At 37.4% G+C, this 16,882-nt stretch overlaps 2 protein-coding genes across 4 annotated transcripts in view; both read left to right on the plus strand.

Moving 5' to 3' along the window:
- Window positions 1-3,847, plus strand: part of ZC3H6 (zinc finger CCCH-type containing 6) — a 52,796-nt gene extending 48,949 nt beyond the window's left edge. For all 3 annotated transcript variants that reach the window (XM_019931048.3, XM_019931049.3, XM_019931050.3), the window contains one exon: window positions 1,378-3,847. In XM_019931048.3, the coding sequence (XP_019786607.1) occupies window positions 1,378-2,849 (1,472 nt within the window). In that variant the 3' untranslated portion in view covers window positions 2,850-3,847. The remainder of the gene's footprint in view (window positions 1-1,377) is intronic.
- The window catches only part of TMEM87B (transmembrane protein 87B), a 278,511-nt gene that overhangs the window by 219,615 nt on the left and 42,014 nt on the right, over window positions 1-16,882 (plus strand). The window lies entirely within an intron of this gene.

Here is a 16,882-nt window from a genome sequence, read left to right on the forward strand (position 1 = left end):
CACCGAGATATGAGTAAAACTTTTTGCCATTGTGATATAATATTGATATATACTATTTTAAGCCACATCCCCACCCTAAATACGAGTGCTTGTTTTTGTTGTTGTTGTTGTTTTGGTTTTGGTTTTGGCTTAAACAACAGATATTTATTGTCTCACAGTTGTGGGGGCCAGGAGTCTGAGATCTAGGTGTCGGCAGGGTGGATTCCTTCTGAGGGCTGTGAGGGAAGGATCTGTTCTACGTATTTTTTTTTTAACATCTTTATTGGAGTATAATTGCTTTCCCGAGTGCTTGTTTTGTCAGCACTGTTCTGTTCAAACTAAGTGTGTAGCACTAAAGTTCGATGTTGTGGAAACACATTAGTGAGCAGTGAGATGAGGTAAAAGTGAGAATATATATACTGTTCTATTGATCCAAGATATTCTAGGGTACGTATGAGTATGTGTACATATGTTCGTGTATGTGTATATATATAGGTGTATATATATATATATACATATATATATACACCTATATATATACACATATATACATATGGCCAATTCAGAGATAACCTGTGTGTGTTTTAATGGAGAGGAAGGAGACTCGCCCTCCTGAAGCATCAGTTTTTATTCCCTTCTCTACTAGAGAGAAGACCTCTGATGGTTAAGCGTCTTAACATTGTGCCTAATACACTAGGGTTACATAGGCTTTAAGAGTAAGGCCCAAAGTGTTCTCGTAAAGTTAAAGTATATAAATTTTAGGCTGTTAGTTTTCTTTGTTGTTTTTAATTTAATGTTTGAATAATTAATATATTCACACAGGTCAAACATCTAAAAATATAGTATGAGTGAAAAGTCCCCACCTGAGCCCACACTTGCTCGGTTCCCTTTGCTTCCTTAACCATCATTGTTAGTGTTTTGTTTTCTTTCCAGGTATTTTTTTTTATAGCTCTCCCTTGTTATCCTGATAAATCCAGAGCTATGAAGTTTAAGGGATTAAGCTATGAAGTTAAATCCAGAGCTATGAATTAAAGAGAGCCAAAACATTTTGGTATTCCTTTTCAAGAGTGTTTTCCCTTCTCCCCCAGCTCTGTCTTACCACACATTTCTGAGCTCCCTTTGACCAGTTGGAATGAAAGGTTCAGACTGTTCTCTGACTAGAAGGACATTACACATGTTCTAATATCATACTTGTTTCTTTATAAAGTATAGTGACTGAATTGTTGATTGTTATACCACATCTTATCTTGTTCCAGTGTTGAAACTCTGTCATTTCTATGATGCATTTTCTTGAAGTTAGACTACACTTATTCAGAAATAGTATATGTGTTTTTTTCATCTTAATTAAGGCCAAATATGAATGCTTCATTCTTTACCATAGTTTTTGTCTGCATTTAGATGATACTGTTAACTGGTATTCCAGTAGTGAAGAGGAAGAAGGAAGCAGTGTCAAGTCAATACTGAAAACATTGCAGAAACAAACAGAAACTTTAAGGAGTCAACAACAACCTTCCACAGAACTCAGCACTCCTACTGATCCAAGACTTGCTAAAGAGAAAAATAAAGGAAACCAAGTGGTTGACCCTAGACTTAGGACTATCTCAAGGCAAGACGTTAGAAAATCTTCTGAGTCTACCCCACTGGATCTTAGACTTGCGTGGGATCCCAGGAAATTAAGAGGGAATGGAAGTGGTCACGTAGGTTCTTCTGTTGGTGGAGCAAAGTTTGATTTACATCATGGAAATGCTGGCCCTAATGTCAAACACAAAAGAGGAGACGATGACGATGAAGATACAGAAAGAGAACTGAGAGAAAAAGCTTTCTTAATACCTTTGGATTCTTCCCCTGGTATAATGCTCCAGGATCCAAGGTCACAACTGAGACAGTTTAGTCACATTAAAATGGATATTACCCTAACCAAACCCAACTTTGCAAAACACATCGTGTGGGCTCCAGAAGACTTACTTCCAGTCCCTTTACCTAAACCTGACCCAGTATCTTCAATCAATTTACCTCTGCCCCCTCTTATAGCTGATCAGAGGCTCAGTAGGTTGTGGAATACAAAAAGTGATCTTCGTCAAAGCACAGTGCCCACTGATGCAAAACTAGCAGGCAAGGCCAAAATTAACCCAGCAAACAGAGAAGGCTACCTAGAACAATTTGGAGACGCACATAGTTCAGGAAGTAAGTTAGGAGACCCTAGGCTGCAAAAAAGTTTTGATCCTAGACTTCACAGACTGCATAGTACAGAGTCTCATCAAGCAGTTATGAAGGATTCACATACATCAAAGGGTGCCCCTCATGTAGCCAGATCAAACTCTGGTTCATCACAGCCCTTAGGGGCAGTATCTAGCAATTCTGGTCCTGGGGCTTTGCCACCATATGCCCCTAAACTCTCATCTTCAGCTGGCCTTCCCCTGGGAACTCCAGGTTCAGTCCTTAGTGCTATTAGTTTGTATGACCCTAGGGAGCATAGTTCATCATCTACATCAGAGCCAGCAACAGAAAATGCAGAGAGCCAGAAAAAAAGTGGTGGTTTAAAAAGTAGTGATAAAAACGAGCCTCCTACTGGAGAAGCAGTCCTACCACAGAAAATCGCTCCAAACGTGGACGTCCCTGTTGATGGGCCAGCTGACCCAGAGGCAGATATTCTTGGGAGTTCCGGTACCGTTCAGGTCCCAGCAGTGCACAGTCTTCCGATTCAGGCATTAACAGGCTTAATTAGACCCCAGTACAGCGATCCAAGACAGTCAAAGCAGCCGGGTCAGGTGAGCCCCACCCCAGATGATGACCCTCGTAGAGCAACAGATGACAAATCTCTGAAAGAGGTTTTTAAAACTTTTGATCCAACTGCTTCACCGTTTTGTTAGCTATTGTGTAATTAAGCAGTTCTTTTCACTCTTGTGACTATTGCAGTCCCCTGCTGTTTTGTAACTGGTTTACCTCTATAGTTTATTTATTTTTAAATTATAAACACTTTTCAGCTGCTAGTATCAGAACCACATGAAGTTATATCCTCTAAAGCCTGTGGTATTTTATATAATATTTTTATAATTTTAAGAGACTGTAGTAATTGACATAGAAACCTATATATCACGTTAGCTTCAGTAAAAGTACTTTTATTGTAAATAAACCATCATGAACTCAACACTCTGCCTGAATATATGCCAGTTGTCTTTCATAATCAGTGTTTAGATAAATGATTACCACTTTTATATGGTTATTAGTTTCAAGCAATATAATGTACATTACTTTTCAGAAACAGTATTTTGACTAGGATCCTATTTGTCAACACAGAACTGATTAATATGTAATGCTGACTGCTAGCTAAAATGTAAAATGAAGTAAAACATTTTTAAAATCATAATTAGCAGAGCAGTTCATGTTTAAGGGCATCACTTTTATTAGTACTGGCAATATTATTTGTGTAAATGAAGCATTTGAATGTTGTACCTTTTAAAAGTATTTTATGGTATACTGTATCATAGAAGTTGGAGATATATAAATAGAATGTTTTGCTAAAATGAAAAATTCCCGAGTTCTCTAACATAACTTTTTAATTTTTCATATTAATAGTTATGAGTTACTGCTGTGTTACATTATGATGTTTATGCGTTTCGATGTTTTTTGTCTTTAGCAGCATAATTTATATTACTTTTTCAAATGATGTAGCTGCAATAATTGTATTCATCATGACTTTGGCAATTTTTAACAAAATTTTAAAAGATCCAGTGAGTCTGTGGTGATTATTTCATTGATAATGTTTTAAATGTCCAGGTTCTATATTTTTTCTTAAATAGCGAGAAAACACAGAGATGGTATAGTCAACTGTATATGGCTACCAATAAAGAATCTCTTTCAGATCTCACCTGACTGGCATTCTATAACAGAGGAGACTGCCTGGTGTTTTAATGTATTCAATGTCGTCATAGTTTGGAAACCTCCTGAATTGATTAGAGGTTGTATTTTTATGAAAAATAATTTGTACTCATTCTTGTATATTTATTGCAGTATATAAATAATGGCAACCCTACCTGTTTTATACATATATTATTTATAACTAAAACTAAGTAGTACACTTAGTTTCAGGCTAAGTGTATATATTAATATCTTGAACTAGAGGTATGTGACAGTATTTGCTAGTAACAACTCTAATAAGTAACTTGAAAAGGAGTATTTCATTATAAAAATAATGGAAGTAGAGGAAATCAGTCCTTGAGAAGTGATTTTTAAAATATACAGTAAAATATTTATGTGGGAACCTAACACTCAGATAGCATATGGTTTAATACTAATGTATATCCTTTCTATTCCCTTCTTCACTTTTTACTTTTTTTGCCCTGATTCCGTGCTTAAATGGGGTTGCAGTTAAGTGAACAAGAATTCTGCCTGCCTACCTAAGAAGTTCATTGTGTTCTAAGTGGAAGGACAGTTGTTCAAGGGAATGTGAGTTCCTACTATTTATACTTTGGTTACCTTGTAGCCTAAAGTGGTTCTGGATAATGTTTTGGGGTTAAAAAATGCAGTTTAAAGCCATGATAGAAAGAATTTTTTGACTTACTATCCAAACGAACTTTATTGTTAATTGAAAAGTCAATAAAATGGATAAAACTGACAAAAAAAAATATAGACACATTTATATTCCTAAGAATAATATTCCTTTATCAGGATAAAATCAGTAAAATTGCTGAATTTTAGTAATTAAATTTAAAATTTTAGCAAATCTTTAATTCATGATTTTGTAATTATTGTAAGTGATGCTGTTTACATTTAAAATATCACACAAAAAAAGATAATTTGGATGTTAAAGATCAAAATGGAATCCAAATTTTTTTCCAGATTCTTAACAGAAGATCCTTTTTACTAAGAGAGATATTAAAAGATTAATTTAAAAGTAAGATTTAAAAACCATTAATACTTACTTACTAAGTAAGTTCATTTACTTAGTATTCTTGAGCCCCTATTACATCGGCTAGTGGCCTGGAGGCTATTTTACAAGAAAGTTTGAACTTACCTTCAAATTTAACAATATATTTTTTATGAAAATGTTTTATTTATGTTTAAAATAATGATTTTTTATTTGTAATGCTTTTTAATTGAGATAACTTTAGGGAATATTCTATTATATCCTATCAACCTGGATTATCTTAATATCCTTTTTTCCCATTTTCTTACCAAAATTTAATAAGTAGCCATTCTCTCTAATTAATAAGCTCCTTGTAAGGTGAATTGGTGTTTTTAGAATCCATCTAATTTGATTTACACTATTACACTGAAAAGTACATTATGTCCCTATTCTTAGAAGCCAAACATTTACAGATAACAGAAATAACTGTGTCTTTAAAGAGTCTGCTAGACTCATTGGTTGAGATGTGACTTAACTATTCATACTGGTTTGTGAGAGTTTTATACCTGTTCCCTTTGATGTTGAATAGAGTGGGATATGTCAGGGTGTTGAGTTGGGATATCCAGATGATCATAATTTAGATTGAGCAGCTACTTTCCCATGTCTTGTTTAGTTTGCTCCCAACTCCTATCTCTGGAGGTTTCCTAGTTAGGACCTCATTCTGAATCTTGAAAATGAACCAAATGTTGGAGTGATTTCAAACTCTGCCTCAGCAGTTAGGTCTGTTGCTGTACAGACCCTCTGTGTTACCCAGCCATATGCACTAAACCCCAGAATTAGGTTGCAACCAAAGTAGCCTAATTATGAAATGATGTTTGCTTAGGTTTGTTTGTCTTTTAACTTGCCTTAGGAGTTTAGTAGTTTTCCTTGCTAGTCGTACTTACTTTAAGAGTAGAAGAATAGTTGATTAGTAAAAAAAAATCCTGTATGAGTGTTCGTATAAGCTACTTGCTGAATTAATTAGAAGAGAGAGAGGGAGGAAAGGAGAACTTATGAGGGCTAGAGGTTTATGACAATGAATTCATATTCTTGTTCTGAATTGATTTATAGGTGTTTTATCTTAATGTCTAGTTCGTTTTCTGTGAAATGGGTATAATTTTGACTGTTTACAGATTTGATGTAAGGAGTGAAGTAATTATCATTTTTAAGTATTTGTAAATATAAAATTGCTTTATGACTTTCACAAACATAATCATTACGTTCCCACTGGGTTTGCATTAAGTTGTACAGATTCCGAAATAACATGATATGGTTTGTGTGATGCACCAGTTCTATGAAGTTTCAGACGATACACACTTGAGACACAGTAGAATTGCCTGAGAAGTTGTTTCAGAGAATATTAACCCATCAAGTTGGCAATTTCCTTAAACATTTTGTGTATCAGTAAAACACAGGACTTTCCTATTTTAGAGCTCTATGGACTTGTAGTGTCTATTCAAGATCTGACCGCTCTGCCCATTTTATGCAAGTTGGATATTGATGGAGGGTGAAAATCCTCTGATAGTCAGTGTCGTATGAGGTATTTGCTTGAATCATAGCACGTGTGTTGTGGGCGAAGTGGCCAACTCAGTCAGTATAAGGGCTGTTAGCTTTTAGAAACACTAGGGATGTTTACTCCCACCTCTTAATATATATTTCTGCAAGCATGTGACATTGAGGTCTTTCTTAGTGACCATTTGCTTGATATTGATAAAGGTACATTTTCCTTTGGTTAATGGCATCTTGACGTTCGGAAGTTCCTACGGATCTAGATGTGAGGGCTTGTCAATGTATTTCCATTTGCACAGGACAGAGTCTTACGGTGGAGATGTTCTCCCTGAGCTCACCCTTCTGGGCTGAGGGCTACACCTCAGAGGGGTTGTCTGTGCTAAAGGCTGTACCTCGGCGAGGTGGTCTGCAGTCAAGCAGTCCACTGATAGGGTGCCTGCAACCTTCAATATTGGGCTTTCTGTGAATTTCTAGAATGAAGGGTTGTAATTATCTTTTCAGAAATGGTTTGGCAGCACTTGATGCTGTTATGTTCAAAATTTAGTGGTCATTAGTAAACTTAATTAGTTTAAATAAGGCTGAGTTTAGGAAATTAAAGCTTTGACAAAATGTAACCAAACAGGGTCTGAGTGTTTAAAGCTGTTTTTCTCACTTATGTGTTAGGACTTGGTGTTTATGTAATGTCTCTTCCCGAAGTAGCTTACGTGATTTGCAGAACCAGCGCCAGTAGCTACCAATCGCTGTTATTGCTGGCGTTATGTTTTCGAGTATGTTATTTATTAGCAGCGTCTGCCAGTTGTAACAAAGTCCAAATTAACCTGCCTTTCTTGGAAAGGACACATACCTAAGAAAGGACTTTAAGTTAATGTCAACATAACATTTAGAATTTCTCATTTTAAAATAAGAAATAAAAAGCACATTTTAAACTGTATTTTATGCTTTTGGAGGCAGAACCCATATGTGTCTCCTTGCTTCTCTGTTTTCCCATTGCAGCAAGCCTAGTGCTACGCACACCGTGGGTGCTTTGTTCCCAACGTCCATCCAAGTTTAGATTTTGCAGGTGCTGTGATCTGTTAGAGTAGATGCGACAGAGCCATTCCATGATCGTATTAGAAAGAGTACAATGATAAATTATACCTCCTTCAGTGGACACAGGGCACCAACCTTCTCTTTTTTTGTCTCCCCTCCCCACCTCCCACCCAAACAATGTGAAAGTAGGGTTATGGCAGCTTTACTTAGGAGTTATATGTTTCTACAATAGTTTGTAATTCTATGAGTCCTCCAGACTTACAAGATAATTTTACTACTTCATTGTGGAAGTTTGAATAGATCAGTAATTTATCCCCATAGATCTATGAAGGGTTCTTTCTGTAATCTGAAAGAACTCCATGCTAGAGTCTTATGTTTTTATGTTAAAATATATTTCTCTAATTTCCCCCTTCCTATTCTCCTCAAAATTCAACCAAATTATGAAGATATGCCTAACCTAGTGAATTTCCAATCGCATTTTATTCTAAGACCATTAACTTACCTTTTCAGGTCATGAATTGTACTCTAAATCTGGGTCTTGTGTCTTGTCCTTAAACACCCTTCCTTACCCTTTAGAACAGAACAGTCATGTGCTACAGTTGTGAGCATAAAGGAAATCCGTTTTTTCCAACAACTATGAGTTCTTGGAACAATATCTTGTAGCTTGGTTTATCATTGGATCTCTTGTTTTTTTAAACTTAGAATTTATGAGAAAAAAGTTAATATATAGCTTGTTATGGCATTTTAGAAGAAAATCTCCGGCTCCACGCTCCTTGGCTCATTACTCTACTGATTTTAATACCTCTGTGAGGTTTTAAAGGTTGAGAGGAATGGCGAAATTTGTGTTAGATAATATTATTTTGTCAGTGATGTGATATATAGGTTATTGTAAAGGAGTTAAATACACACAGACCCAATTTTTGAAAATTAGTCATGTTCTTCCCAAACTTCCATTACCAGCAAGATCTTGGGGTTTGTGGTCCGTGATAGACTATACATTTTATGTGCTTTTTAAGTAGAGAAGGTGAAAAATAATTAACTAGTATTGCAGATAAGAGGTCTTAGTCCACCTATATTTTATAGGAATTTGCCCTCCAAATGTTTGAGAGAGAAGTCACATAAGATAGGAGAATATCTTTTCCTGAAGTAGAATGAAATTTCCTTTAAAAGTGACAATCAAGAAATAGTCATTTCTATACTTACTTGCCAAAGTTTTTAAAAAGTTTATGTTTCTTACCGTAAACCCAGTGCTCCTCCACCAAGGATTCAGAAAGGGCTCAGTATAAAGCCAGGGTTCTAGGCCATTTTGCTTTTAGTCTAGGGCTGCTGTGCTTGCACATGGTAAGGGCATTGATGGCACTTGTGTCCTAGGATGTCATGTGTCTGTGTGTTTGGTAGGAGGTGGTGTTGTGTCCAGATTCCTGGTCGCCCACTTTCTATCAGATTTACAAGCACCATCTGTAAGGTAGGCTGAAATCCAGATTAAACCTATGCAGTATGAAGTAGTGGGTTTTTTTAAACTTCCTACTGTTAATTATTTCAGTTCCCCACATTGTATCTCAAATGGTGGGGAAATGCTGCCTTGACTGTTTCACTTTGGAGGGTTTTAATAGATGCCAATTTAGTAGATTAACTAAATTATTAACCTACTGTCTGTTCAAAAGACACCAGCAAAGGGTGTACTTGGCTGAATTGATAAATTATTCTACACGAGGACTAACAAATCCCTTGGTAACATCAGGAATATCTTTTTTTTCCCCTTCTCATTTACTAAAAACTTTTCCAAGTTGCATTCTGTTGTTGCAAGTTTCTGTAGTTTTCTTCTGTGACATCTTTCTATTGTCTGACTTTAAATAAAAATGTTTCTAATAATATCTGTCTGGCAGTGCATTGCTTTGCTTTAAATAAATCTTCAGTAGTTAAAGATAGGGCATTGGGGAGCCGTGTACTCGTATGAGAGTTTGTAAATGGAACACCTCCAGGTCTTCCTGAAAGAAGGGGACAGCAGTAAACTGTCCTTCAGGTTATCCTTAGTGCACAGAGAGTGTGCTTCACTTAACCACAGAGATTAACAGCATTTAAGGCCCTATCCTGCGTAAGGGAGTACCTCTTACATTAGCTTAAATCAATTTTCTGTTAAAAGATCTGAATCTGAGAGGTTGCTAGCAAATGTAATGCTTTGGTGTAGAACAAGAGCTCTTCAGGGTCAAAATAGGATCTCATTGCAGGAAAGGCTCTCAGAGAGCAACTGGTCATTCTTCCCTCCAAGATCAGGAGCAACAAAGAAGTGGCTAGTCACGCTTCCCTCAAAGGTCAGGAAGTATCATTAAAAGGTGTTTTCTGACTTCTGTTCTAGTATGTTCAATGGCCAAGGGCACCCTGTCTCAAATAAGGGAACCTAGTAGATTACTGGATTTAATTACGGAGCAACTCAGATTATCAGAAACTTCTTCCTTGAGAGCTAGCGTGATCTGGTCCTGGTGCAGTCTCTCCTGAGCAGTGCAACGCGAGGCGAGTTAGGACTTCAGTGAGTATCACTTTCCTCATGGACAAAATGGGGACTCATCACTTATTAAAGAAAGATTGTTTGAGCACTTAGCATTTGCTATTATGTTTTGAGTTACAGAGATGGGTAAGATAGACTGCTTTTTAAATCAGACTTACTACAAAGTGAGTGAAGTCACAGTGCTTTGCGGCTAATATCAAATGATCAAGTGCACAAGGATATGTTTTAGAAAATGACAAGGAACAAAAAAAAAGTATGGTGGACATAATGTTACATAATTCTTTCAAAGCAAACCATGCCCGTCTCTAATATCCTCACATTGGTCATGGCTCTGCCCCTTAAACTTCATCCTCCACAATGGCACATTCGTCTGCCCAACATTTTAGAGCCCAAAAGTGTTTATGATAATTACAGTAAAACCTCAATAAATGATGGGCAGTGTGCTTGGGGATTAATTAAATATTCACCATGTGACGAACACGCTGGTTACTTTTTTCTATTACAATATATTCTTGGATACCCCATCAATAAAATACTCAACAAATATTTTTATTGAGATATAATTGACATGGAACATTCTATTAGTTTCAGGTGTACAACATAATGATTCAATTTATATATGTATTGTAAAATGATCACCACAATAAATCTAGTTAACATCCATCACCCCGCAGTTACAAATTTTTTGTCTACTCTCAACAACTTTCAGATATGCAATACAGTGTTATTAACTGTAGTCACCATGCTGTATATTACATCCCAGGACTTATTTATTTTATAACTGGAAGTTTGTCCCTTTTGACCTCCTTCACCAGCTTTGCACCCCACCCCTCCCTGCCCCAGCCTGCCTCTGGTAACCACTAATATGTTCTCTGTATCTCTGAGTTGGCTTTTTGTTTTTGTTTTTTAAATTCCACATATAAGTGAGATCATTCAGTATTTGTCTTTCTCTGTCTGTCTTACCTCACTTAGCATAATGCCCTCCAAGTCCATCCGTGTTGTCACAAATAGCAGGATTTCCTTCTTCTTTTATGGCTGAAAAATATTTCACATTATGCATATGTACCACATTTTCTTTATCCATTCTTCCATTGATGAACACTTAGGTTGCTTCCATGTCTCAGCTATTGCAAATAATGCTGCAGTGAACATTAAGGTGCATAGACCTTTTCAGATTAGTTTTGTTTGTTTGTTTCCTTCAGATAAATATCCAGAAGTGGAATTGTTGGACCATTGGTAGTTCTATTTTTAATTCTTTAAAGAACCTCCATACTGTTTTCCGTAGCGGTTGAAGCAATTTACATTCCCACCAGTAGTGCACAATGATTCTTTTTTCTCCACATTTCCACTAACACTTGTTATTTCTTGTGTTTTTGATAGTAGCCATTCCGACAGGGGTGAGGTGATATCTCGTGGGTTAGATTTGCACTTCTCTGATGATTAGCAATATTGAGCACCTTATCATGTACCTGTTGGCCATCTGTATGTCTTCTTTGAAAAAATGTCTGTTCAGATCCTCTGCCCATATTTTAATCAAATTGGTTTTTTTTTTCTTTTGCTATTCAGTTGCATGAGTTCTTTATATATTTTAAATATTAACCCCTTATCAGATGGATGGTTTGCGAGTATTTTTTCCCATTCTGCAGGTTGCCTTTTCATTTTGTTGATGGCCGATAAATATTTATTGACTGAATGGACTAATTTCAACTTAGAAAGGCTTTGGAAAGACTCACACACTTGCAGTTATCTTCTCCTGCATGTGGAGTACCTAGTGAGTGAGAAAGAATGCAGATTGGTCTTGTTCTCAGATCTCCAATCAGCTGCTGAAGCTGGAATTAGACCAGTGAAATATGGTCACCACTGTCACATTGATGGCATCCAAGGAAGTGAAAAGACCAAAGTGTTCCTATAAAACAAAGCAAAATTCCAGCATAGGATTTATTAGCCATAACCACAGACGAGCACATGTTTCCATTGATCTTACAGGCATGTAACCCGGCAGGTCTCTCAAGGATCCCTAAGTGCTTTTAATTATCCTTAGAAGCTCATTTCCCAAAAGTGAGCCAAGCCTCTCTACATCCCTGATATCTACCTCCTCCCCCTAAGTAGCATCAGAAACAGTCATTAAAATATGTGTCATTTTTCACATTATTAACGGACTTTCTCTTTTGTCTTTTGGAGTTTGCAAACTCTTGCCTCATTGGCTTGTGACAGCCATCCAACTGGGATAGTGGAGTGAAAGAGAAGAGACCATTATGGCTTGTTACAAGGAATACAAAGAGAATGAAGGTAATATTCAGCTTTAACACTCAAAAATGGGATTTTGCAGCAATATCATAATCTGGTTTGAAATAATTATCTGAATTCCTTTATCACCCCTGCAATATATCAATGACCAGAGTTTTGCTTAAAAAGGGGGCAAACAAAAGAGAAATGTGGTGGAGGAAGGAAGCCTTTTTCTTTCTATCCCTGGAGAATTCTAAGAAAAAGCATAAGAGGAAAGGAGAAGAGGGGATTGATCAGATGGGTGTCCAGAATTGTTTTCTTGGGGGTTGTGGGTAACGAGAGCTTTGATTTCTGTCTGAGATTCTGGGAGGAGACTGTAGTGCAGAGGTCCCATCACTGATGTGGGGCAGCCAAGGTTACATGGAAGTATTTGCTCAGGGTGTCCTGATTCTCCTGGGGCACTCTCAAACCTGTGTGTCCATGGGTGCCCTCTGTGATAAGATGTGGTGACCACACAGCAGAAGCCAGGGAAGGGGTCATTAAGAGCTTAAGCCATTAGGAGCCAAGGAGAAGAAAAGGCTGTGAGGGCAGTTGTCTTATGCTCCCTGGGAGCACTTCCCAAGCCGAAGAAAAGGCCACAGTTTACCCAGGTGTAGATACGGCATGAGAGGCCAATAGGTGTTGTGGATAGTGATCAGAGCAATGGATTTCAACCAGTGGCCACTCCAGGATCAGCACAAAGCTGCCGGGCTCACTACCCCTACCCCCAAGCCAAAAAATGTGTGTGCAAACTACAGGGCTCACTACTGAACCTCCCCACCTACCCCGCTCCGCCCCCCCCCCCCCCACCACACACACACCCCTAGATGCCATCTTAGGAGAGACTGAATCCTACTAAGTTTTAAACCAGCTTGGACACCTAATTTTCTCCTGCTGATCATTGGTTGTGAACTCAGGAGAAAGGCCAGACAGTCTATTTTGTTATGGACAAAATAAGCAAACAAAAAACCTTTCCATATCTGAGTTGTGTGAGCTAAAATCTGCAACCCAAGAGACACTTACTGAAGAGCAGCTTACTTTCCATCAAGCATCTGGAGTTTGTAGTTCCCCCAGGCTCACGACAGCAGCCGGGGCAACAGAAGTTCAGTGTTTACTCTGAGGCCTCGTCCACTATTTCCATGGAACACTGGCTCAGAGAGAGTTCACCAGATGTCCAATTCTTACACAGAACCCAAGAGTTTACTGAGACAATATCTCATTACATGTTCCAGGAGGTGGTGTTGGCAGTTTAGTTACTGCCATCCATTTCCAGGAAGGCAGCAGACCCTGAAATTTGGCAACGTGTTGTTCAAGAGGGCTTCAGTATACATAGAAAGGAAGAGTGTCATGGGTGAGGCCAAGCAAGCATAGTTGTAAGATAGGTTAGATAGAAAATTAATTTAAATGAGTCTCAGAGGAAAAATAAAGGCTATGGATAAGGCTAAACTGTGGTTTCATTTAATGAACTGAATACAAGTTTAAGTACAACTAAAATGGACATAGTTGACCTAGGAAGCAGTGAGACAGCCTCACAAAGGTTTGCATTCATTGTTACAACTGCTCTAAGACTGGTTTGGAAATCTTAAGTTGGTATTCTATCAAGGCCCCATCTATGGGATTGGGTTGTCTCCTCAGTAAAATGATGCATTTAATTTGAGGAATGAAATTTCTTGTTCCAGATTCAAAATTATAAATATGTATGTTTCTGGATCTCTGTGTCCATTTTTTGTTTAAGTGTGTGTGTGTGTGTGTGTGTGTGTGTGTGTGTGTGTGTGTGTTGTGCTGACATACCAGATGTCCCAGTGTTTAGTTTTGGAATCGGTGCCAGTTGCCTATTAGGTCCATATAATCAGGACAAGGTACCAGCTCAGTTCAGAGTTAAATGTAGGAAGTTAAGAGAAGCACCCTAATATTCTTCTGTGAATTAAGTGTAAATTGTCTCAGGAGGCTACTAAGTCCCATGATAATGTTAAGAAATGTAGAAGGAAAAGAATGTTTTCTATCTCCTCAACATACAAGTTCCTGAGTGTTCCAGTTTCAGTGTGCAGGGTTGTGAGGAGGAGGAAGACTGGCCTGCCTGTCCACTCCTTCTAAGTCCCCTCCTCCTGCCCTCTTCTGTTTTTTGATCTCCAGCCATACCTAGGTTTTTACCAGTTTTTACTTCATTTTGTTTTAGAGAAGGGATTGTCCATCCTACCTCCCCACTTTCAAATCTTGATTTGTCTCCTCCTTCCCCTAAGGATTTGCTTTTCCAGGCATCCCTTCTCTGTTCAGTCTCTGTATGGCGGCAACTTCACCTACATGTGTGCTATATCCCTCCAGTGAAAACTACTGAACATGACTTCTGCTCTGGTCATAATGTTGTAACAGGGACTGGATTTATCCTCCTCCTTTAAACAACTAGAAAACTGGATTAAAATACATGAAATTACTCTATTAGACATTGGACCATAGTCCATGAAAGACATTGATATTTAAGAGAAGAAGAACAACTAAGGAAGCCCTGCAATCACCCCAGCTCTTTGCCTGTCATTACTTTCTGGACCACAGAGTAGGGAGGAGGATCCCAGGCAGTGCACAGCAGTCTCACTAAATGGAGGCAAAGATGGAAGCAGGAGGCAGAGGCAGCTGTGTGGCAGAGTTCTGGAGAGGAGAGAGCTAGCAGAAACAATTCCAGAAATATGTGTAGGGGTCCCCTTGAGCCTTTGTTGAACACTGAAATGTGAATTTGTGGAGTGAAACTCCACAAGGTTGGATAAAGAGTGGCTGGGGAGCTGTGAGTTATACTGTTCTAGGAACTCTTACCACCGCTAGGAATTGTTCAGGCTTCCTCCAGTCAGAGGGGAGAGTTCTCATTGATCACTTGAGTATGCAGCAGAGACTCCAGAAAGGCTGAAGCTTAATAGTAGGTTTAAATTATCCCTAAGGTAGAGACTACTCTCTGTCTGATATAACAAAGCTTAAAAATAAGGCTCAGAAGGATAAAACTAAACCACAAGTGATTGCACTGTCTGCCAGAACAGAGCTCAACACTCTTTAAAGTGAGACAGTAAAATCCATACATTCAACAACGTAAGATCTACAATGTCCCGCATCCAACCAAAAATTGGTAGACATGCCAAGAAGCAGGAAAGTATTGTCTTTTACTAGGAGACAGTAAGTCAGTAGAAACATATCCAGAAAGTATAGCATGATGAAATTAGCAGACAGGGATATAAAAACAGCTATTATAAATAAGTTTACATACTTAAGGGAAAATATTAGCATATTGAGGAGAGAAATGGAAGATAATTTTGAAAATAATGAGATTTCTAGAGCTGAAAAGTACATCAGAAGTAAAAATTCACTTCATGCAATTAAAAAGAGATAAGACACTGCAAAAGAAAATATTAGTGTACTTGAAGATGTAGCAATAGGAAGTATCCAAAATGGAGCACAAAGAAAAAATAAATTTAAAAAAACGACAAAAGAACAAGAGTTTCAGTGACCTGTGAGCAATACCAAGAAGTCTGTCATACATGTAATTGGACTCCCAGGAGGAGGATTGGTGGGGGAAGGAGTAGCAGAAAAAAATATTTGAAGAGATAGTAGAAACTTTTCAAAATTTGATGAAAGCTATAAGTTCAGATGCAAGAAGCTCAATGAACCTCAAGCACGATAAACACAAAGAAGAACACTCCAAGGCACATAATCAAATTCCTGAAAATCAGTGATTAAGGGAAACTCGAGAGACAGAAACAAAAGACATGTACAGAGAAATAAGCCTAACAATAACTGCAAATTTCTTTTCAGAATCCAAATGAACCATAAGACAATGGAAAGACATCTTTAAAGTACTAAAGGAAACTATCAATGTAGAATTAGGTAACTAGTGAAAATACCTTTCACAAATCAGGAAAAAGTTAAGACAGTTTCACACAAACAAAAGCTGAGAGAATTTGTTGCCATCAGACCTGTACAATAGGAAATGTTAAAGGAAGTTCTTTGGGCAGGAATAAATGAGGAATGAGGTGCATCAGAAATGGTAGATATGTAAGAAAATATTAAAAATTTTAACTTTTAAAGACTTTGAAAGAAAAATTACTATTTAAAGAAAATATTATAACTGTGGATTGTGGTGTTTATGAAATATATGTTACAACAGTGGCACATGGGAAAGGAGAGGGAAATGGAAGGTTGTTTTTTTTGTTGTTGTTGTTTTTGTTTTTTTTGAGAGAGAGAGAGATACAGTACATGAGGTGGTATAATATCATTTAAAAGTAGACTGTGATAAATTAACAATGAATATTGTAAACCCCAGAGCAATTAGCATAAAATACACCAGGGAAGTACAGCTTATAAAACAATGTGGAGATAAAATGGAATCATAAAAATATGTTCAAGTAATCCAAAAGAAGGCAGGAAAAGAGGAGAAAAAGGAGGAAAACAAACCTTGTTAATAATTTCATTAAATGTAAATGGTCTAAACACTCCACCTAAACTACAGAGATTGTCAGAGCCACTATAAATCCACAATAATCAAGAGTCAGATTGCCTTAAGGATGGACATATAGGCCAGTGTAACAGAAGAGAGACACTAGAAGTTGACCCATATATATATATATATATATATATATGTCCAACTGATTTTCACTAAGAAGCTAAAGTAATTCAATGGAGAAAGAAGAGTCATTTCAGCAAGTTATGCTGGAACATCTGGATATTCATAT

This window comes from Tursiops truncatus, chromosome 14 (genome assembly GCF_011762595.2).
Source record: "Tursiops truncatus isolate mTurTru1 chromosome 14, mTurTru1.mat.Y, whole genome shotgun sequence".
NCBI classification, from domain to species: domain Eukaryota; kingdom Metazoa; phylum Chordata; class Mammalia; order Artiodactyla; family Delphinidae; genus Tursiops; species Tursiops truncatus.